Source organism: Oculina patagonica, chromosome 1, assembly GCF_052425735.1.
Source record: "Oculina patagonica isolate OP01 chromosome 1, crgOcupat, whole genome shotgun sequence".
NCBI classification, from domain to species: Eukaryota; Metazoa; Cnidaria; class Anthozoa; order Scleractinia; family Oculinidae; genus Oculina; species Oculina patagonica.
In genome coordinates, this window is record NC_135758.1 from 43252219 (window position 1) to 43275511 (window position 23293).

Consider the following 23293-nt stretch of genomic DNA (forward strand, 5'->3'; position numbering starts at 1 on the left):
AAACGTTGACCTCTCTCTTCCGGGTCTGTAATCGGGGGAAACCATCAGCTACGCAGGCGGTCGCTTACGAGAGCTTTTGACTGCCGTAGAGTAGGCCTGTCCCGATTGTGCAACTTTTGGCGTTTGGAGGAACTTTTTGCGGTTCTAGCAACCTCGAGCAAGTTTTGCCTTTCTGAGCAAAATATAGGTTAAGACCACAAACCTAGCACGAAACAGTCAACGATTTCATAGAAACCTTCAATTTATTTATGCGAATTTCTTGAATGTTTAACCTTTTGAACACAAGACCTGTCACTTGACGTTTTGTTTTCGTTAGACTTGAGAGTATCCTTAAATGTCGCCCATATTTGCGAGCAACTCTTTAAAGCTAAGTTTCAAGATATTTTTCTTGACCGATGTTAGCAATTGTTGTGAAGAAAAAATTAAGCTTTTAATTAACATAAAAATGTGAAGAAATGTAGGTAGCAACATTTTGGATTTTTTAGCAACTTTTTGGCATTCAAGTACACAAGCAACTTTCCAGCATTTTACGAGCACAAACGGGACAGGCCTAGAATTTGAAGGACAATTAAGCTAGTCGCTTACTAGAGTGATCGCAAGAAAAGTGTCGACTGTACAAAACGAAATAAACAAAAAAGCAGTTCAACAAATGAATTTTATTTTTATTAAAAACAAGGGATTTTTCTCTTCAAATTGCTAATAAAAAATTAAATTTACTTGGTAATTGAATTGATAAAGAAGAAATTATAGAAAAATCTGACATCAAACCATAAGCGTCAGCAATGCTTTTTTAAAGAGAATAAAAAATTACACATTCTCAAAAAAGCTCATAATTGTAATATCATGAATTGGCTTCTAAAGCCGCTTACTTCCAACCTTAAACAAAATATTGTTGGCAAGTTAACCATTTTTAATTTTACTTAATCATGTAAATCATAGAATAATTTTATAAACACAATGTACTTATCTTTGCTAAATATCTCCTCTACCTTCCCCAAGCAGTTTTTAAAATCATTCCTGGAGGAATGCATAAAAAGTGCAAATTTAAGACAGTTTCGAAAAAAATAACGAAACTTAAATATAAAATATATGTTCATCTACGAAGCATAATCAATATTGATCCCCTTATTAACAACAATTGCCCTGCAATTTACAAGTTTTCTCGCCAGCAAAATAAAGTCAAAAGTTTGAGACGAAGTACTAAAAAAGTTAAGTTTAAACTTGTAGCGAGCAAAAACTTTATGAGCTAATCCGGGGAATGGATCCACCATTTAAAGAATCAGCTCGCACGTTATTGACTATTCAAAAGTTGACCAGCAACTTCTAAAATTATTTTTCTCTAAACTATATTTAAAACTAAAATTCCTTTTAATCAGCCGAAGTAAGATGACAGTCACACAACACGACCAGCGTGACGGAATATATTTCCCAGGCCCAGGAACAAGATGGCGGGGAAGCCACTGAGCTGTTAATCTTCTGTCTGCCCGCCAGTCAAATGGCACGTGAGGCGACAATGGCTTTCGCATGGCTTATCAGTGCTTTACTTAGTTGTCTTCTGCTTCCATAGACTCTGCCTTTAGTGTGATGTGCTTCTGAAAGGAAGGCTTGTAATCTGCGAAGTCGATGTCAGTACCATACCGCATTCTACGGACTTCTCTTCCACGCAAAAGATCTTCCTGTGATGCGAAGGAAACAAAACAAAAGAAAAATAGTTTTAGGGTAAGTCATGGGTTCAAGTTTTGGAATAGCCTGCGTAGCAGGCGTTTGTGTACGTTTTTTAGCGCGTTTAAAAGAGTGCGCGATCGCGAGAAGACCGCGCGAGGTAAAATCGAGGATTTTTTCCTCGCGTGGCCCCCTCGCGCCTTTCGCGTTTCCCATACGCGCGCTCGAAACTACGGCGCGTGCTACGCAGGCTAGTTTTGGCAAAGCCAACAACAAAGGAATTGCTTATAAAGAAGGAAAGAAGAAAGGAAGGGAGAAAGAGGAAAGGAAGGAATGAATAACTAAACGACATGATAAATAAAACAAAAGAACTAACGCACGAACGAATGGATCGAGGAAGGGATGTATGGAGAGATAACAGTTCGATCAGAACTACACATTACGAAGGAAGAAAGGAAGGAAGGATAGAAACAGGGATCGGTAAGGAAGAAATGAAAAATTTAATAAAATTATACAAACAAAAGAACGAACGAACGAATAAATCAAGGGAGGGAGGAGGAATGGAGAGATAATAACTACCTTATTCTTACTTATTTTCGCGAGTGCTAATTTTCGCGTTTTCGCGATTGCGCGAAATTTAAACACGCGAAAATTAATACCATATTTTATATCAAGACAGTTAAATTTTACATTTCTGAAACTGCAACTCTCCCTCCTTGAAAATATCTTTCCGTCTTGTTTTTGACTTACACCCTTCCTCTGATTACCGTTTTCTTCAGCTTGTAAATTGGCCAAGATCTCTTTAGCATAGTGCAGTCACCAAAGTTACCGTTTGCAGGCTCCTTGTAGTTACATTGAACCAGACCTTTTCCAAAAGTTCTTTTGTCATTGATAACTAAGCAAAAAAAACTGACACAATCGCGAAATTTAATACACTTTTGCTCAAATTTTTCTTGCAATGGCGAAAATTAATACAGTAAAAACCCGCGTATAAGAACAAGTGGATTAAGAACACCCAGGCCTGATTTTAGGAAATAAAGTACCATTTATATAAGAACACATTCAGCCTAAAAAAATTAAAGTTGTTCTTATATGGAAAAAATATCAAAGATCAACACTACTTTTCATTGCACACATAATAGTTCCACCCCAATTACAGTACAGTATTGCCTTGATTTATCAATTTTATTTAAATTAAAATACAATTGTGTGCATATATATTGATTTCATCTATTGGTAGCCTAGTATGTTCCTTATTTTAAGAAACTTTATTTAAGAACACTAACAGGCTGATTTTTCAGATTATAACCCTTTATATAAGAACCAAATCAGCCTGAACCGCCAAAATAGGTGTTCTTATACGCGGGTTTTTACTGTACTCGCGAAATTCGGTTCCCGAGTTTTCGCGAAATTAAGTACGCGCGAAAATAAGTAAGAATAAGGTAAACACTCAATTTCTATTTGAAAAAAGCTATGGACATGGATCTGGAACGAGAAACAGCGAGAAAAACCAACACTTGGAATCGGAAATTACTTGCAATAAATAGAAATTGGGGAAAAGATGTCACTAAGTCAGAAAAATCATCTTCTTTTAGATTAGTCAGGAGTAAGTATAGCACTGTTTGACGAAAATCCTTTCGCTCGTCAGAAAAAGTGTATTTGCTATGAGACGAGCAAAGTAGTTTTACTTACAGTGGTCGGCTGTGATATCCAGGCTCTCCGCGGAGTGTAAATGATTGGCTGCGGTTTCTCATTAATGATTCCTAGTGCCGAGGCCGCTCGCAGTACTGAAGACTTACGTACAGCGGTAACACCGGCTAATGGTGCTGTAGATGGAGCCTGTGAAATAAAGAAATATATAAGCAACTTCAAAGGGCTGTCACGCAATCTACATCAAAGTCATGCAATTCAAAGGAGCTACGTCACGCACAACTCAACTGAAAAAACTGGCATTTTTTTCAAGTTTGTTGCTCATAATTCGTCTTAATCTTCGTCAGTCGAAACCATCCTTGTTTAGTTTTGGGTTTTTATTACTGTTGTTGTTTCTCTTTGTTAGAAACTACTATTTTGAGGTTTCCTTCAATTTGAAAGTTATCAGAAAAATTACTTAAAATATCCTGACATAGCTCTTTTAAGTCCATAAATGATAAATGTCACGCAATAAGAAGTCATCAAAAGATAGCTGTAACGCATTTTGAAATCATTAAAAAGCCGATTCACAAATCTTTTGTAGCATACAAAATTAAGTTAGTCAATTCTCACGAGACTTCAAATAATAATTGACCAAAACAGAACAGCAGCCTACAGAAACGGAACAATTCTGTTTGAGTTATTTTCTAAAGGAAATAAAAAACAGACCTGTGGAGTTAAAACATGATATTTGCGACATACAAGCATCACTTTACCTCTTCTTGTTTTTTGTCTGGCGCTGTCTTTACACTGGGCATGTGCGTCTTAGAAGGACTCGCTGACTTTGGAGCTTTCTTGCGCGGGCTTCCTCCACCTGGTTCACAGGAAGAAAGAGTGTATTGCATGGATTTACTGGCTGTTTTGTCTTCTACTGCACAAGGGGCACAAGTGCCACACTCCAATCTCAGGTGAAGATAATAAAAGGTGAAGGTATTTTTTTTTTCAAGTACGCGGGGAGTGGTTTCCCAATCTCCCGTTGTTACACCCTGAGAGCTTGGATCTACTGTACCAATTAACCCATTGACTCCTGGAGTTTTTCCCAAAAACCGCATTTTTTAGATGTTTTTGACCTTTTAAGGTCTATTATAAGCTAAAATAGCTCCAAATCACTCAAAACGGCTCTTGAAACGCAAAATGCATCCTTGTTTTTCACCAGAATCACGTTTAACAACTTTTTTCGCTCGTGCATGGGCACAAATCAAAGTTTTTGGACGATAAACCATCCTACCACTTTAGGCTTTTTGATTTTTTTTTTCGCTTTTCCTTTTTTTCTTCTTCCTTTCTTTTTGCTGCAGTGTTTGGCCTTCTAGCAGGCTTCTTTCTAGTGGAAGAATTTCCGCGAAAGCGCAAACGAGGCAAGAACTATTTACCATGGACAAGCAAAGGGTGAAAAGGGGAAATTTTCCTCTGAGTTTTTGACTAAAATTTTGAAGCGTTTTGGTGCATATTTCAAGCTCCATCAATCCAATCACGCTGGTTTAGGTATCGTTGGAAATTTCTTGTTCTGCTTCACAATTTGAGCATAGATGTCGCCTTTCTGGGTGAAAGGTGATGACGTCACAAGCGGGAAAGATGCCCGGATCCTTTATGGCCGGTTTAGGCCGGGTCAGGTATCAATGGGTTAAAATAGGTTAACTGCGGGATACACAGTTGCTCTGTATTGCAACCATTGCATATCTTGCTACGTTGGGAGGTTGGGGATCGTGGCCACAAATGGCCACAATCTGAAACATCAGCGTCCCAACAAGGCAAGCCACGCGGTGGCTGCAATACAAAACTGAGATAAAGGCGCATGATTTTAATTTCGAATTCTCTCTTTATACTTTTTCACATTTTGCAGAACCCTGTCACAGATAGGTGGCAAAAATAAAAAAAAAGACGTCACATAGGGGATGCCACTTGATGGAATACTAAATTCTTGGAGCACGCAATAAAATGAAATGTATGAGAATCTATAAGGAGAAATTATATCCCGATCTTGGGATTATCAAGAGTAATGTTCATGATCAGGACAGCAAGAAACTTAGTAAGTGAGATATCCACAGAGGAAGGCATACATTATGTTTGCATCAGAGTAGTCTTTAGCAATTTAGAAATTGTGCAATTCCGCAGTGAGCTTAACGAATCCAGGCAGAAGTTTGAGTCTCCTGATCACTGGGTTGTCACGCAACTCAAGCGTTTCGTGACAAGGGACAAGCGTTGCGTGACCGGTTAAGGGAAAAGGTTGCGGAAGCGGACATTTGTTGCACCAGATACTTGTTGACAATGCGTCGAAGGTATTCAAGTTAATTGTTTTTCCACGGGATCGTGAGAATCTTCCAAAGCTAGTGAGCCGGAAGGAAAAGGTTAACGCTCGAAACAGCATCTGCATAAGCTCCGTGTAACGATGCAAAATAGCAAATTGAGTGTTTTACATTTGCTTTCCAATTGGCATGTCGAGATTCGATCTCTTCTGCTTGCTTCTCCAATCGATTATCTGCCTAGGTCACTTATCATTTATATAATATGTCGAAAATAGTTGAAGTATTAAACGATCACCACAACACAACCCTCTTTTAATTCAGTGCAACTTTATTTCATTGGTGCATTTCAAACATTTCACGACTTACAATGTATTTCTTTTTCTACAATTGATAAAAAAAAATTTAATTGAGCACAATTATTTGATCAGGGGCTCCTTGGGAACTAGCCTGACCGTAGTAAACCTCGGAGTCCACCTTGTTTGGCAAGTCGATATTTTTTATTATAATTGAAAATAATTTTTCTTTGCTTTTTAATCTGGTTACGTGAAAGGTCGCCAACATTTAGCTGCTAACCAGCGTTACCAAAACTAATGCTGCACTCGCACACAAACACAAAACGCGAACTAACTACAAGCCCAACTTTCTAAAAGTACACTCTACTACAGTTTGAATAAGACGAGACACGAAACCAAATTTTCTGTTGACAAATATATTATTTTACGGATTTTGATTTTCTCTTTTTATCACTAAGCGTCACTCAAATTGGCAAGTCTTTTTACTGAGTCAGCGAGCTAAGCCGTTTGCTTTCCTCTGTCGTCCCCAGTCCTACTCATCATCACCACCATCGCCATCGTCGTCGTCCCCAGGCCCATCGTTGTCATCGCCTCCTTCGTCACCAAGCCCTCCTCCGTCACTGGACTGCGCTTTAGACTTGGGACGAGGTGCAAACTTCCCTGGTGAGGCAAGAGGGGCATGCATCACTGGAGAGCTCTTGTCTGCTTCATCCTCTTTGACTTGTCGTCTTCTTATAAGCGGTGGCGTGGAGTTCTTCGCACAGATAAAATGATTTGCGATTGTGTAAAGCATGTCAAAATTGACCTGCAGCGTCGCAGTGCATTGATTGTTCACACGGGCAGTGAAAGGGGCTGCATTTGTAACAAAAACAGGAGCAAAAGTACTTGACGACAAAGCAAAGCGGATGACAGCAGCACAAAGGGCAACACTACTTCATATTACAATTAACTCAACGCTGAGCTAACAGCGCTTTCCAAAGATAAACATTCACATTTGCAGGTTAAATAACAATGCAATGGGACAGAAATCGGGGAGCAGTTGAAAAACATCGCAACCTTTTTGAGTTTCTTAAAATATGTTACCAGGGTATAAACAAATAACACCTACATCCCCTTAGCTCATGTTTACAGTGTTTACAGTTTTATCCATCTGCTATAAAGACGGTTCTACATTTTTAGAACCAAAGAATCGAGTAATGTTTCCAAACAAACATCGCACACTAAACAAGTTTGTTTGCAAGAATAATATCAAGTTTTGCTGCTTGTACCAGAAGATATCCGATTTTACAGTTCTTTTCTAAGATGCCAAAAAGTGAAATCTATGCAGGCGACACCATCAGGCACAGTGGGAGGCAAGAGTTGCTCTTGAACTATCATCCGATAGAGAGTGAATAGAAATGCAAGAATTTATGGCTAGAAGCTGCAGCTTACAAAGAGAATAGACAGATTCATGATAACTATAGCATTATTTATTTTATTTACAATTACATCTCACCCCGGTACTACTACAGTAGGTATGGGGTGCTAAGTGTCACTAGGTATTGCGAGTTTTTTAGGGTTTGGGTTCGCCCCGGAACGGGGCACAAAAAAAACTCCTTTAGGGATGAAACAGAGTTCAGACCTTTGAGTAATGATTACATGTAGAATGTAAAAACAAATTAGAGAAAGGTTATAAGCTTCAAGAAGCTGCACATTCATAACACAGCAAGATCCTAAAGAGAGATCTGTCTTCTTGTAACACCATTAATAATTTTGTTTGCAGGCAAGTGACCGGAATAGAGAAAATCAAAATTCCAGGAAACCATCTTAATGTACACCAAATTCTCAGAACAAACATTAAAAGAAATATATGGCGACCGGTTAGGAGAACTTGTATTATGATCTTGGTGTTGAGAGACCTGTATTGTGACAGTACCACATCATGTATGACTGCACTGTAGTGTCTCAATGCAAATGCAACAAGATAGTTTCACTTATTCGCTAGAGCATAGTGTATCCGTTTCATAATTAACGGATTTTCGCATTTTCATCGTTCGTTCCCGTTTTTAACGCTGTTTCATTATTTACTCCTATCTCGACACTGTCTCTTCCATAAAGATACTCAATCCAAAAGGCTCTCTTAGGAGTTGAAGAAAGGCCCCGATAGTAAAGGTACATAGAGATAGAAGAGGCAGGACTCGGTGCACGGCAAGACTCTTCATCCGAGCTACCCGTGGAAAAAGTCCGTTGAAAGAACTTTGAGTTTTGTGAAAAGGAGAGAAAGAAGCCTTGAAAGAAGGAAAGGAAGAAAAAATAGGATTAGTGTTAAGTAGATATCGGTTAATAGAGATGCAAGGGAGAATACAGTGTTCAAATAACAAAAGAGAGATGTCTTCACGCTTGAGTAACGTCACAAAGTGTCCTGACTTGTTACTTAAAAGCGATATGATCAGGGTGACTTGTATAGCATCATGCTCAGACAGAAAGGAAGAAATTTAATAACCGAAACTGAAACTCCAAAAGCATCGTACATTAAAGTTGTTATTGTTGTTGTTTAGTTGGTCATATTATTCAAGACCAAGCTCATCTGGGAAAACATTAACACTTTTAAACAGGTTTATGAAATTCGTCTTGAAGGGTTCTGTGGGCTAAGTTTTCGTTTTCTACAAAGAGACTATTTTGCCCCAGAGAAGGAACCACGTATGTATCACACTGACATTTAGCAAGCAAAAAAAAAGCTGTTATGACAAGCAGTCAGGTTATAAAACTGAAATTTAGAGCTGATCGACTAAACCATCAAAGAAATCCAAAATCCCTTTGGAAGGCGAGATATTTGCAGCAAATCTCACAATCTTATGGTTAACAATGCAAATAAGATTGACTACATACGTTTCTTTTTATCCACCGGTGGTGGTATTTCGTCCCATCTTTTTTGTACAATAGCTACCACGCGAGGATCAGCATATGCCTTGGCCACATCAAGTGCAGTGTGTCCTTTCTTGTTTTCAAGCTGAACTTTGGCTCTAAAAGAAAGGGAAAAAAACATTAGAATGTTACTTTGATAAGAGGTGTCCCCAGTTAGCACGCCCCAATTCGTAGTGATGATTTTATCGCAACATTCGTCTCGCCTCTAAGATTCTCCTCGCGTGTACAAAACATCACGCGTGCAACATATTGTCTCGCCTCTAAGATCCTCCTCGCGTGTACAACTCTTCTCGCGTGCAACATATTGTCTCGCCTCTAAGATCTCCTCGCGTGTACAACTCTTGTCTCGCGCGCCCAACACGCATCACGCTAAATAATCATCTTGCGTGGTATGCGTGGTTGCATCAACATTGGGCCTGAACCGTTCAAAAATGTCCAAAATTGATATTAACTTTGAGCTCTCATTTTTTGTACAACACAACTATTTTTTTAAAGCAATGATACCAAACGCACCCTTTAGAAATCAGCAGCTCTACCACAGCCTCTCTTGAGCTCTCAATAGCCCTCATGAGCGGTGTTCCTCCATTGATGGTCTGCGCGTCCATTTCTGCTCCGTTTTCAAGCAGCAGCTGAACCAGGTCCTCCTGACCCGAGTGACAAGCATGATGCAGTGCGGTCCACTTAAAGTTATCTCGAGCATTGATGTCAGCTCTGCAAACCAAAATAATGTGATGGATATTATGTACATGCAGTAAATTACATGTTCAACAACGCACTGGCAGGGATGTTTGAAAAAGCCATAAAGCTAAAATACAAGTAAACGACAGAGTAAAGTAAGCAGAACCCGAAACAAGTACATGAAAATGTCAACGTTAGCAAATGAGGGAAAGGTACCTAACCTATCCAAGGACGGGAAGTCACGTGTCCAGTTGAAAAGCGCGGGAAAACATGCAACAAACGACAAACGCTGGCGACCACAACGCGGGCAAAAAATAAAAAATAAAAACAAGGCGGGAAAATGTGTAGCCACTAACCAGCGGCAGTTGGTGGGAACACGTGTAGCCAGTGCTAACGAGAGATTACCGGTAATTTCCCGCGACAAACGGCAAAAAATTTAACTTTTGCCGTCTGCCGTATTGCGCCTGGAAATGAGTAGTTTTGTGTTTGTCGTGAATGTGGAATTTTTTCCTCTAATTTTATGAGGGATTAACATTAGAATTCGAAAAAAAGGTAACAAAATGAAAGGCAACCTAAAGCTCGCGGTTGTCGTTTGCCGTAAAACGTCATGCTTAATCTTTCTAGTGGCAAGTGCGCCGGGACTGCGGAAAAGTCGCGTTAGCTAAACTTTAACCGAAATTATTCAATTCATATTCACTGTCCAAAAACACCAACCGTCCAGGCCAACTACGAATAACTGTGATCGGATGGGTGGCTGTTTTATTGCGTTGGTTGGAAGAAAAACAGTAAATTGGAGAGGTTGCAGTTATGTTTCAAAACGTTCGAAAGTTTGATTAATACAATCTTAGGAGTACAACAATACAGTTTACTTACCCAACTTGTAACAAATACGTAGCTACATCAATGTTTCCATGCGCGCTCGCCGCCATTAGCGGTGTCTTGTAATATTTGTCTCGTTGGTCCACAGAAATTCCGTGGGCAAAAGATGATTTTAATGTCTCTAGGTCTCCTACTTTGGCTGCATCGCTAATGTTCATGTAACTAATATCTGAAAACAAACAAACAAAACAGTCAAAATAGTCTAAACAATTTTTAAAATAAACTAAGTATTTAAAAATAATAGAAATAAATAAATTAAAAATATTTTTAAATTTTAAACGTTTAGTTTAGTTTATACGTAAACCAAATTTGTGTTTTTTTTTTGGCGAGACTTGATTAACATTTACAACCAGAGTGGGGTTGTTTTACGTCTCAAAAGCCACTGGAACAATTGTCGTTTTGACCACTCTTCCTATAAATAAACCAAATAGTCTTCTATCTTATTGTCCAATAAAAAAGAAAGCGAGCAATTCGGAAGTACACATAGTTTCTCTTTTTGGTGACGTCACTGTTGCTTAGCAACTCCCGAAGACGGTACCCCGGCTTAAAAGGGCACTTGTTCCCTGTGTTACGCTTATACGACTAGTTGAAACCAACCTGGGAAATTAAGATACCAGGAAGAGTCATCTTGTATTGGATGTGAAGGTGGGTGGTCACGATCAAATCTTGTGTTGTCTGTGAAGTGCTACAAAATGAATCAATAAAAACACAAATGAGTGAATGGATAGCCGTAATGCTCCTTTTAGGTTTCTGTGTATTATTATAATCATGACAGAACATTCATACCCGTCCTCCACTCCCCCTTCCCCCCTTGACACGACCTACAAACGCAACGATGGCTATGTCAGTCTACAATAAACCTTGTTTTGCCAAAAACATTTTAAACATTTTGAAGACATTTTTTTAACTTGAAAAGTTGGACCCTAGCTAAAGAGAACCAATTTTAATTTACCTGAACGCACAAGAGAGAAACATTGTGCCGATTGTCTAGTCACATTGAAAAAGAAGAATTATTTACATGTATCTGGAATGTAGGCTCGTGGCCAACTTTCTTTGGGCTCGTCACACAATTTTCAGGGGCACCCAACGAGACAATTTAACTACAGCTGTCGGAACACTGTTTTTAAGTATCTTTTCGGATACGCTAGCTGAACTTACAAACTTCAGAAAACTTTAGGGAACAAAATATTATTACCCGAATTTACGTGCCATTGTTGCCTTCTCGAAAATCGTAGCTGACTTTTTTCGTACCCAAAAGGACATTCGTCTCCCTCCGAAAACAACAGGCGTTACTTTGCCCATGTCACGAAAGTTTGAGCTAGAGAAAACTCCAGTTTTTCCTCCAACCTTAATCCGAAAATCGTAGGGGATTATAGGTCTTCCGAACAAATATTCACCGAAACGGTCTGTTAGGTGCCCCTGAATTTTAATCTTCCATGTGGGGGTGGAATGCGTGATGAGCCCAGAGAGGGTCTGCATATGAGGCTAGCAGGTAAGATTCAAACACGTACCACATATCTCTCTACAAAGTCTGCTGGTGGACCTCCGTGTCTTGTGCGCGGACCATCAGGTGCTGTACAAATGGGAATTGGTATTTTCGTTTTGCCCTGAAAAAACAAAAACAAAACAGTAAGTCGTCTCATTAATACCCTTGCAAATTATTGTTTGTCAACAACAACAACAACAAAACTCTGAATATCGTTACCTTCTTCTTCTTTCCTTTCTTTCCACCTTTTTTCTTCTTTTTCTAAAAAATGCCATCGCAAATAATTAGTGACACGAAATTATTGGTGAAGCAATGTAGTATCCCTGTAGTCACTATCAACAGAAGTCTAAAGTTCTGTTATAATTTTTTTGTGTGTTTTCTAGCAAAATAATTCGACTCTTGTCAACTTAGTTATGAACTGCATTAATAACATGTTCACCTTCAGTAAACCAATGAATTAACAGTGATTAGGTTATTACATTAAACAGTGTGATTAAATCTCATTGGACTAAACACACAAACACAGAGCTTGGGGGTTATGCAATTTAAACTAGCAGTCTTAATTAAACATTTACCTTTCCAAGAATAACCATAAATTGCTGCAACAGAAATAAAAAAAAATTAAAATGATATCCATGATAGTTTTCATATCAATTTATTATAAAACAAAATTATGTTAAACATCCAAGAATAAGGATCTTCAAAATTTATGTGCTTCTTTGTTTGGTCCCATTTCTTTTAACAAGAACCTTAATGTACAGCTGTATAGAACAACTGGCCAGGAAAACAGAACAATGCTAGGAAAAAAAAAAAAGAATTTTAAGGCATTTACAGTGTACATTATACTTTAAGACATTAGACACCTTTAGGACAGTTTATATGATTGGCTCAGAATTCAGTTTGAAGTTAGAGTCCTTTTGAGATGGCAAGATCTTATCTTTGAGCCTCATGTTTACTTAGCATTGAAAAAGAAGTTGAGACTCAAGAAGTGAATCAATTTGAGACGGCAAGTTCCGTTAAATTTCCCTAAAATTCTGAGAGACGTTTTTGGAAGGACCATCCACCAGCAGCAAGTCCAATTATTACACTGCTTTCAAATTTCGTATCAAGCAGGTTCATTCAGTTTGTTCTTCATTTGACAGTTCATTAGAGCTGCTGCTACACTCCTTAAAATTACCAATTTTTTTAATGTATAATGAAGATGTCTGTTAAGCATTTACCTTACTGATGAACTTTTTACAAGTAATAAACAGTGAATAATCTACAGCATCTTCTTTGCTAGGGTCGTACATCTGTGCTAATTTATTTAAATCTTCTACTTCTAAAGGGCAATCTGCAGACACAATGTGAGAGTACAAAAACGTTGATCAATAAATGAAAAACATTTAAAACCACAGAGAACATTATATTACAGAGTGGAATCTCGATGTATTGAACCGTCATTATTTCCACATTCCCGAAAACTCGAACTAAATGTCATTTCCCCTCCCTCAGTCTTTGAACTCTTTGAACCTCGCATTGAATTAATTTTCTCATTTGAACCTTCGATAATGGTGTCATGAGGTTGCCGAAACCTTGGGGAAATAAAATTGTTTGCATTTACCTGTTTGTGTATTTATTACTAAATAAATATTGGTCAGTTGATGGGATCAAATTCTCAAAATTAACTTGGGTTTAAAAGACATGACAGAACCCTTTAGTTAAGCAAAGGGCAGATTTGGTAGGTTTTATCGGACTTACTTATTGTCTGCAAACACATCACAAAATTATCCTTGGTTATTTTTCCTTTTCTGCTTCCATCTTCTTCCTCTGGATCAAACTGATGAAAAATGCTCAACACTTTTTCCTCATGTTCTTGAATCCAGTCATAAAGCTGTTTAATTCAAGTTTAAACAAAAAAATTAATATTATATCAAACAAAAAAAGAAACTCAAAAACTGTCTATAAAATAGAATTTTTGCGGTGCCTGAGCTCCATAAAACTAGCATTGTATATGACACAGAATTTTGTGAAATGGATAAGCTGAAGATCAGCTAGACTTACTCTAATAGCATATGGTTCCCCAGTTCTACTACCACCTTTGGCCAGTTTAGCTGATTGTTTTTCAGCTTTGCGGCATTCTTTCAAGGCATCTTTATGTTCATTATCCTTTGCCAACAATCTGGGTGTTTTTCCTTCTTTGTTCTTTAGCATTGATGGACAACCTAATGTAAACAATTCAATAAAATTAAGTTGATTTCAAACTATCCTAGCCTGTGTACAGCCGTCCCGCTCCGCTCAAAACAATCGCGGAGGGGACGTCTGTGTTATGGAGTTCTTAATCGTGTTCTAGTATCCTGCTGTTATCGATTTAAATTTCACATAAATTATTATATCGGATATCCAGATGACCAGATTTGAATCATGCGGTTCCGAATAAAACACAACAAACAAGAGAGATAAAACATCATCGAGCTCAAAGACATAGCGCTAGATCGATAAAATGCAAGAAGCACTAACGAAAGATGTGGGAAATTACAGAGGTTTCAAACTACAGCGCAGCAATTTTCTAAACCACGGTTTTCACCAAACTACGGCTCTTTCCAGCTTACCCTGGATTTAAATAACACTGCATATTGTGTGCCCTTCAGAAACAAGTGAGACGCAAAAGGCTGTAAAGGTCGAATGCTCGCCGCACGCTGTAATAATTTGGAACGCCACAAGCTATCGTCCACATAAATTAAAGGCAATTACAACAGGTTTAATGAATGGTTTTTGTGTAAGGGCCAGCAGATCATTTTCCACACATTCCGGGAAAACCGCCCGCAGCGGAACATGATTAAGAACGCCATAACACAGACGTCCCCTCCGCGATTGTTTTGAGCGGAGCGGGACGGCTGTCCACAGGCTAAAACTATCCATGTAATGGTATAACATGTATAGCATGTACAGTACCTCATCTATGACAGTACTTACCTCTTTGTGATAGGAATTTGCATATAGGTCCAAATCCCTGCTGGGCGGCATAATGCAGAGGCGTGTTTCCATCCAAAGCAACTTTACCAAGATCAGCACCATAAGCTGCCAACACCCTGATCACGTCAAAGTGGCCGTTGAAGGCAGCCCTGTATTCAAAAGTCAGATGAGAAAGGAGATTGTAGATGATTGTGCAAGATATTAGGCTATCCACATTCTTGGAACCAGAAGATCAAGCCATGCCACAAGGAAACTTGAGAGCACATCAATTTATTTGCCCTACATGCCTGTTGTACCATTTGTTTTTTTTACGTTGCAACATTGTTGGTCAAATTGGTTTTCAGGTTAAATCTGTTTTTAACTTACCATAGGTTAATCTGTTTCAACCTGAATATACTGATTAAACGAGTGTTATCTTCAGGTTGAAACACATTAACCTAGGTTGGAAATAGATTTTAACCTGAAAACCAATTTGACCGTACAACAACATACAGACATGTCTATTTTTGTTTTTCTTTTAAACCATGGATTGGTTACTAAATTAATTAAAAGTATAGCTGTCAGAAGACATCTTTAACTTAATATATTAACCAAAAAAATAATAAGTAAACATTTCAAGTCTGACCTGTGTGCTGAGTGGTAATTTTCATTGTCTAAAGCATCACAGTCAGCGCCAGCCTCCAAGATTTCCCTGACACAAGACACGCTTCCAGCAGCAGAAGCAGCATGAAGAGCAGTCTGACCAGTGTTCTGACAAAAGGATAATATACACCAGTAAGCAAAAAAAGAAAACACTATGAATATCAGACTTACATTGTGTTTTTTATAGAGATACTACATGTAAGTACCGGTAAGATATAGCAGGGCCAGAAAAAAAAGCGTCGTCCAGTTGTCCAGGACAATCTAGAATAACCTGCTGGGCAAGTAATTGTTCCTTTTCACTTACCCCATGACTGCATTGGTAAGATCCCAGTGCAAGTCATCTGCCAACTAAATTGTAAAAATGCAAACTATGACAAACATGCAACTCAGCCTAGGGCAAACAAAAGTTGAGAGCTGCTTGTCCAAAAGAAGTTGCAATTGAAGTTCTTTTCAAGCCCCCCACCCCCCCCCCCCCCCTGTATAAAAAGGATTTTTTAATTCCAACCATCAGATAAACATGTACATGATTTATGTAGCCTGCATTTTGAGCTTAGAGTGGTTTTTTAAATGTAGACATCTTCAGTTTGTGTTTCTACTTACTGGATAGGAACTTATTAAAGACAGGGTTATCCCCTCAGCATTGAATTAACTGATTCATTATTTTTATGAACATCTACAGCCTGTACAATGTACATATGTAGGTGGAGAGAGAGACTGGGAGGACAGTGATTTTTCCAAGAACACAACTAGGACTCAAACAAGCACATGAACACTAATAACCATTAGGCCACCTGAAATCAGAAAGTATCGTCACATGACTGTATACATACCGCATGAACCCCATTGGGGTCTGCGCCTGCAATTAGAAGTGCAGCCGCAATGCTGTCAAGTCCAGCTTCTGCAGCTACTAACAGTAAAGGCTGCCCATCCTTGCTCTGGTAAAAAAAAAAATTATTTTCATTTGACAGATCTTTTAAATAACTTACTGGTAAGCAAGAATAGGCAGTAATTAGCATCTGATTATCAATAAAATTTTTTAGACTAGTAAACTAATTTGGTTCAGATTCATGTCTAATCTAGCTACAATTTTTTAAGTACATGTACGTGTAACAGTACTCTCACTGAAGAGAAAAACGTATAATGTAACATACCACATAATTAACACTTGCTCCGTGCTTTAGTGCAATCTGGAGACATTCCAGATGACGTTTGGTTGGCTGGATGCAGTAAAACAGGATCCCCTTTCCTTCAGTGTCTCTTACTAGAAAAAAGTAATGGACATGTTCATTCCAGATAAATTTGTTTATTTATGAATACCAGTATTTAATGCAAATTAATTGTACAGAATCATGTTCCTTGAGTAGATCATGTCATTTAGGAAGTGGGAAAAGTAGTATTTAAAAATAATTTTTTCTTTCAGATACTGGAGTTAAACATTGGCTTACATATGCCATCAAAAAAGCATGAAACCATACCAGGAATGGATGTCCAGATTATTGAAAGCAACCAGCATAAATATGACAAAAAAACAATGGTTGAATTCTGTATGAACAACAGTTTTTGGCAAGTACATGTACAGTCTAGTGGTCAACCTCAATTTAACAAAAACCTCTCTAAAATGAATTCAATGGTTTAAAAGCAGAATATATGGAAAAGAACCATGATATAATGAAACCTTAGGGTGCGATAAAAAAAAAAACAGAAATTGTGTAGCATTTTTATGGCAGATTGTGCAGTGAGATTGAGGTTCCACTGTACAAAGTGCCTTAATGTCCTTACTTGTCAAGTCTGTATCAGCCTCTGTCAAGAGAGTCAAGGCCTGGGTGTGGCCAAACTCTGCGGCTCTCATGGCAGGACTACGCCCCTTTAAGTCCACCATGTTTGGACTTGCGCCAAGATCAAGGAGAAAAGAAATCATCTTTTCATTATTCTTACACGCAGCCAGATGAAGCCCTGTCTCCCCATTTTCGGGTTCTGTATTCCAATCAAAAGCACAAGTTAGAACAAAAAATTTTTTATTTAAGAGAGATATTATTCTATCATTGACTCAGTAAGCTATTTGGCTGACTGATGTACATGTATGGGCTTGACTTCTGTTCAGAAGAAGTTCAAAGTCTAACCTGAAATCATGCCCTCCCTCCTTACTACTGAGCGGGGGAAGGAGGGCATGATACATTTGCTTATCGAAAGTGATGTAAAAAAAAAACGGATTCTGTTTTTTCTTCTGATTGGTTGAGAAACAATGCTCAATGAAGTGGTGTGGACTGATTGGCTGTCGTACTTTAACGAGACTTCCGGTCAGAAGCTTGTGGTAACGGCTTAGAAGCGGCGTGTTTACTGCGAGGACGAGTTCTCTTCTACGTCTAAAGCCCTGACATATTGTAAGTGTAATTGTCTGAAGGCAAAACAGATAGACTGTTGGATGATGCGTGATTTGGTTTCGATAAAATGTTTTGGCAGTTCTTCCAATGCGTTTCGGGAAAGTGTAATTTACCAAACAATATTCCTGAGGTGTTGGAATGTTTACAAACGCGACATGATCCTATCTGTCGTGAAACAGCTCTTGTAGGTAAATTACTTGTTTTTTTTGTGAGCTGAAATAAAGGGAAGGCATCTACAGCTGATAAATACATGTTCGCAAGCGCCATCTCACCCTGCTACAAAAAGCATTTTTATGTCAGCACGGCGAAGTTTTAATTCAGGCTGTACATGTACAATTATTCTGCAGATATTTTTCACGCCTAGTAGAAATCTGAGCCTCGAATTTGCTGCCAACTACAAAGAGCGGTTTGACAGTTTGACAGCACCTTAGTTTATTTAAATTTGGGGGCGGTTAGTGGCTGGTTAAATTAATGTATCAGGCGTTCTTTTTCCCCTCTCCCTTTCGAAAAAGAAAAAGAACGCCTGATCTCAGGTTATTCAAAGTCATGCTCTCAGATCTAGCTTTTTAATCAAATCACAGTGTTGAAGAAATTACGTACTAAACCAATCAATTTCAAGTATTTTTAAATGCAGGTATGCCTTTATTATCACTGTTCATTTTTTGGACAATCTTTCAGGCCTGGGAATTATCCTCCATTAATATACCAGCTGCCTGGAAGAGGTTTATTACCTAATTATTTTTACTGCAGCCACAAGTGCCTGGCATAAAACAAAGGCATTGACGTAAATTAAATAAAATTGTTCAGTTTTCCAACCACCCATTATACCATTTAGAATTGACTTCTTCATTATCGATTGTTCATTTTATTGTCTGCCTAGAACTTTAAATATCCATCTCCGTTGTTCTAAAATCCTCAGGAGAGTCATTAAAATTTTGAATCCAGTTCAGTTCACAAAGATATTTCATCATTATTTGTTGATTATGTTTCAAGGAAGAGAACACGAAAAACAGAAATGCGATACGAAAAAATTCCAATGAGGAACGAAAAATTTGAATTGACCTCTGATATGATCTGCGCGCGATGATCTTGTATAAGCCAGGTCTAAATCCTGTTGTTATTTTTCTTTGTCCACAGTCGGGGTGTTATCTTTAGTTATATTTATATAGATTTGTGGTGTTTTACAAAGTAAGAGAAGATTAATGGTGGCGCAGAAAACGGTATAATTGATAATAAGTTTCTTAGAACTCCTCACGATCGAATACATGTAGGCTTCTTTTCTTGTGCGTGATTAGCTTTGAAGAAATACCTTTAGCTAGCTGTTGGGTCCAAGCATCAAATCTACGACTAACATACTGCTTCGCTTACGACTTGAACAAAACTCCGCTTTAAACAAGCTGATACTTAATAATTCTCGACAAAATTAGCCATCGTTTATTAAATTTCGCGCCATGAACGAATCAACAAATAATTCAGCGTCGCGCGCAAAACTATGGAGACTGAGTGAACAAACAGTTAAACACAACCATATTATTTATAAGTGTAAAAAAGCTCTCCATGTTTACCTGAGTAGTTGATCAAATAAGGAACTCCATGAGTCGTTAATTTCTCAATTTGTTCCACATCTTCGACTCGAACAGACTGCAGTAACTTTAGAACTTGTAGCTGTTCTAACCGGTCCTGGGCGATCGGCATAATTCTAAAGCGCCGGGCTTCGGGAATTTTTCCCAACGCCCCACACCACTGCTTTCCTCCGTAACTTAGAGATCAAACACCAATAGGTTCTGTCTCGTGAACGTACACTTTCCACAGCGTGGAAATTTCATGTGAACGACCGCAATTCTTGAAGTTAAAATGTCATCTTCCCTGCTGAATCACTAACATAACTTGTCTCTCGCGTGTCGTTGTTAGGGAATCTCGAGGCACGATCGAAAACATCGCGTTCTTGATTCTGATTGGATGACGTGGTCCATTTATCAGCGGTACCTGCGAATGAATTCGAAACAAGTCCCTTTTACCTTACCCAGAAATCCTTTCAATCTACTAGTATTTCAAAATGGCGGCAGAACCTTCTCACGTTAGTTTGGAAACTTCAATGGTAAGTTAATCAACAGGCAAAAGCGATTACTTCACAACAAACAGTTCACGAGAAAAATTTCGGTTTAAATATTTATCTTTGGGCGTATAACCTTCTGATTGCTTATACTTTACCCACAAATGTGCATAACATGTGCTGTCTCTCGCCATCCAATGTCATGATTCGACATGTGATTTAAAATTATAGACAGTTAAGGTGGCTCGTACCAGTTTTCAGGTTTTGAACTGTGCGACGTTTGGAAGAAAATGGCCAAAAAATCAATTCAAGATCGTAAAAATATTTTTGTATGATTACATTACCCATTGGGTTTTTGATCCAAAACACCAATAATTACGTCATCAGAGGTTACCATGGCAACGATAGCCAATGATTTTTCGGACCCTTTTTTAGCTTCCGGTGCTTATATCTTGAAAACTAACTCGATGACCCCCATTTTTTTTCTTGTGTAAACTTTTGGCATCTGAAAAAGAAACTGTATAATTATTTTAAAAAATTTCTACGAAGGGGATTTTCGGCAAATGCAGAAAAAGGGCAATTTGCAAGTAATTAAAAATTCCTTTCGTAGAATATTTTTAGATTTTTTCTGAAGTTTCCTTTACAAAAAAGAAAAATATTAGGGCAATAAAAAATAGGGGTCATCGGGTTAGTTTTCTTGCTAAAGCCTTCGCGAATTCGATAATTCCCACTTCAAAATTTCGATTTTAAAAGTTTGGCATTTACTCATGCTCAGTTCTGACTACCGCTGATCTTTGCGGGCACATACGCGCGCAACACACGTGGACTTCCCCTCGCTTTGTCTGCGAAACTATTCGGCTCAGGATTTCATGGGATTTAGCCAGTTTAAGTTGGCGACAGTTGTGCCTCTAAAGTCTTACTTTTAAGTATTTCTTTGTCTGAATAATCATGTGTTTGACAGCGAGCTCAAATAAGCTAAAACGAAAAAAGTGGAATTGACTCACGATCTCCGACAAGATCGATCGTAGCACATGCGAATTTGCTTTTGTAACTCAAGCAGTGAGATCCGAAAACATTTTAAATGACGAAAATAAAGTTTACTTAAAATGTTCTTGTTGAAACAGCTTCAGTTGAACGCGGAATTTTTTCTTAAATTGAAGAAAAGCAACCTCTCGCGCTGGGCCGCCATGTTTGTTTTCCTTTTTAAATCTCGCGCGTGACTCATGGGTATGAAGCATGATGCGCGCGCTAGTCACCAGACTTCCCACGCAAGAAAAACTGGTACGAGCCACCTTAAGTTAAATGCTTCAAGGAAGAAGCAAGAATAAGTATCTTATAAGGTTCATTTGACAAACATTTTCCAGACATTTCCGTACTTTTCTAAAAAAAATCAAGCTGAAAAGGAAATAATAACACCCGCTTTCAGTGTTATGTGCATGACAGCTTTCTTTCAATATCCATCTTTCGACATTGTCCTTCGTCGTGCTGTTTGAAATGAGCCAATCAAAGGCGATGCATTCTAACGTCTGTCTGAATAATTGAAAAATACTATAATGATAGGAACCAAAATTAAAGATCAAAGAGAAAAGTCCAGAGAAAAGGCCAGAGAATGGAAAGTATGGATAAAGTATGGATAATCTTACATAACTGTTTATATTTCAGGGTGAAATTGAATGTGAACTATACTGGAAGCATGCTCCTAGGACATGTAGAAATTTTACAGATTTGGTGAGTTCTTATTACTATTTTGAATAACCATTTCCCACTAAATACATTAAGGAGTCTTACTAATAGGCAAACTGTAACAGGAACAAGAACATAGCTAAACAAAAGGTGGATCAATTTAGGTTTCTGGGAAACTGCTCACCTACCCCTCCCCAAACCTAACATTTTGCACAAAGCGATAAGTAAGGGTTAATGTTAGGTTTGGGGAGGGGTAGGTGAGCAGTTTCCCAGAAACCTAAATTGATCCCAAAAGGTTAAGTGAGCAGTTCAATGGTTCCTTGTGCAACTCCAAAATAGCCAATAGCCCTTATGCATGTTTACGTCAGATTGGCTTGTTTCACCACCAAGCCTCGCTTTCAAAATGAAAACTGCAAATTTTATCAGGAACAAATTCCCTAAGCAGCAAAGATGAAAAGAACACCCACGTGAAACTGCATGAAGGTGGCAGAAGATTGAGAATAATTCGTGTAAACGAGGCTTGGTGGTGAATTTTGAGCATATGACGTTATCACGCATAAGGCCTATTAAGATAGCTCTGACAGCATTGGGCAAACTGAATAAATTTAGATCATTGCAAGATTTTTATGTTTCAAAATATTTTTTTTTAATCAACATTTTCCTTGGCAGATGCCGCTTTCGTGGTTGTTTAAACTTTCCTATAATGAAGTACTTGACAGCACCTTAACTTTCTCATAATTGTAATTTTCTAAAATCTATGTTGTCAGTTGTGGTTCGATATTACTCTTGGTACAAATTGGTAGTTTCCTAGGTTTTTTTTTTTCATTATCAGATTACCAAACCAGAACAAAGAAAATTGCTAATTATTACCAAAGGTAAAATGTGTAGTTCCAGAAAATATCCATAACCCCGCCACGGAAGGCTTTTTGTTTTGCACCCCCCTCCCCCCCAGGAATTTCCGTTCCAGAGGGTCTGTGAGGCCCCCCCCCCCCACCCCCCAGGAATTTCCAATATTTTTAAACACCCTTTAAAATTCGAAATTGCTTCGTACTTTAAAACGTAGGACGATTGTAACAATCTAGTGGTATCCTTAGCATTGGGACACTAAATAAAGTCGGCAGAAACGTTTTTAAAATACGTGCGTGATCTTCACTTGTAAATCAGAAATCAGTATGTAAACATGTAGCTTCAAAACTTCATTCACACCGCTAGAATAATTTTTTAATTAGTTTAATTAGTTTGAAGCCTGGGCCTTTTTATTTCTTTCACTGTTAGTCATTAATTTACTAGAAGATATGTTACAATTTCTGCGAACATTTCCTCGCACACCATGTACAAGTGTTTTGCGCCCATGTGCACCATCTGCCTGAAATATCCGTGTGAAATATAAACCTCAACATTCGACGAGATAAATTCACGGAGACTTAAATATTCTGTTTACTTGCCCACAAGTATTGACAAAAACTGGTTGAGAAAGACGGTGAATGATGAGTTGTAAGAATGAAATTGATAGAAACCGAACTAACAACTTTTTCTCACCCTAAACACTTGAAAGAATGATCCCACCACTGCAAGTGCATTTGACGCAGACGCAAGCAAGTTTCAGAAGCCTGACATCTCTTTCTGGTCGCTACTGAAATTCAGACAAGAGTTTCCGTAAATAAAACCGGTTCTTAAATGTGAGAGGTAAAAATTCTGTAGTCAGCAAATGAAAAATTCCACTTGAAAAACATCGGAGCCATTAA

At 38.2% G+C, this 23293-nt stretch overlaps 2 protein-coding genes across 3 annotated transcripts in view; one reads left to right on the forward strand and one right to left on the reverse strand.

The window, feature by feature from the left end:
• Positions 1-638: 638 nt before the first annotated feature.
• Positions 639-19707, reverse strand: LOC144631965 (ankyrin repeat and EF-hand domain-containing protein 1-like). Of its 2 annotated transcripts, XM_078490557.1 has the most exons (19): positions 19378-19706; positions 17211-17405; positions 16583-16692; positions 16262-16366; positions 15415-15539; positions 14790-14938; positions 13878-14038; positions 13575-13707; positions 13055-13167; positions 12410-12433; positions 12054-12095; positions 11860-11955; positions 10946-11033; positions 10343-10517; positions 9305-9502; positions 8756-8889; positions 4068-4165; positions 3355-3501; positions 639-1676 (listed from the first exon to the last, which is right to left on the reverse strand). In XM_078490557.1, exons 1-19 carry the CDS (start codon positions 19505-19507, stop codon positions 1545-1547), a joined length of 2355 nt encoding a protein of 784 aa, XP_078346683.1. In that variant the 5' UTR covers positions 19508-19706; the 3' UTR covers positions 639-1544. The 2 variants fall into 2 exon arrangements, with proteins under 2 accessions (XP_078346683.1, XP_078346688.1); XM_078490562.1 differs by lacking the exons at positions 639-1676; positions 3355-3501; positions 4068-4165 and adding an exon at positions 5905-6547 and having other exon boundaries at positions 19378-19707.
• A 128-nt stretch (positions 19708-19835) lies between these two features.
• Positions 19836-23293, forward strand: part of LOC144632367 (peptidyl-prolyl cis-trans isomerase-like 1) — a 31952-nt gene continuing 28494 nt past the window's right edge. Inside the window, exons 1-2 of the mRNA XM_078491002.1 lie at positions 19836-19910; positions 21528-21593. Of these exons, the coding sequence (XP_078347128.1) occupies positions 19869-19910; positions 21528-21593 (108 nt within the window). The 5' untranslated portion in view covers positions 19836-19868. The remainder of the gene's footprint in view (positions 19911-21527; positions 21594-23293) is intronic.

Excerpts from the sequence above, each read along its gene's own strand:
- LOC144631965 (XM_078490557.1), bottom strand. The coding sequence starts at position 19,507 with ATGCCGATCGCCCAGGACCGGTTAGAACAGCTACAAGTTCTAAAGTTA. Across the intron at positions 16,367-16,582 it reads GAGCAAGTGTTAATTATGTG|AGCAAGGATGGGCAGCCTTT; the intron begins GTATGTTACATT and ends TTTTTTTACCAG. Across the intron at positions 10,518-10,945 it reads CTGGTATCTTAATTTCCCAG|ATATTAGTTACATGAACATT; the intron begins GTTGGTTTCAAC and ends GTTTGTTTTCAG.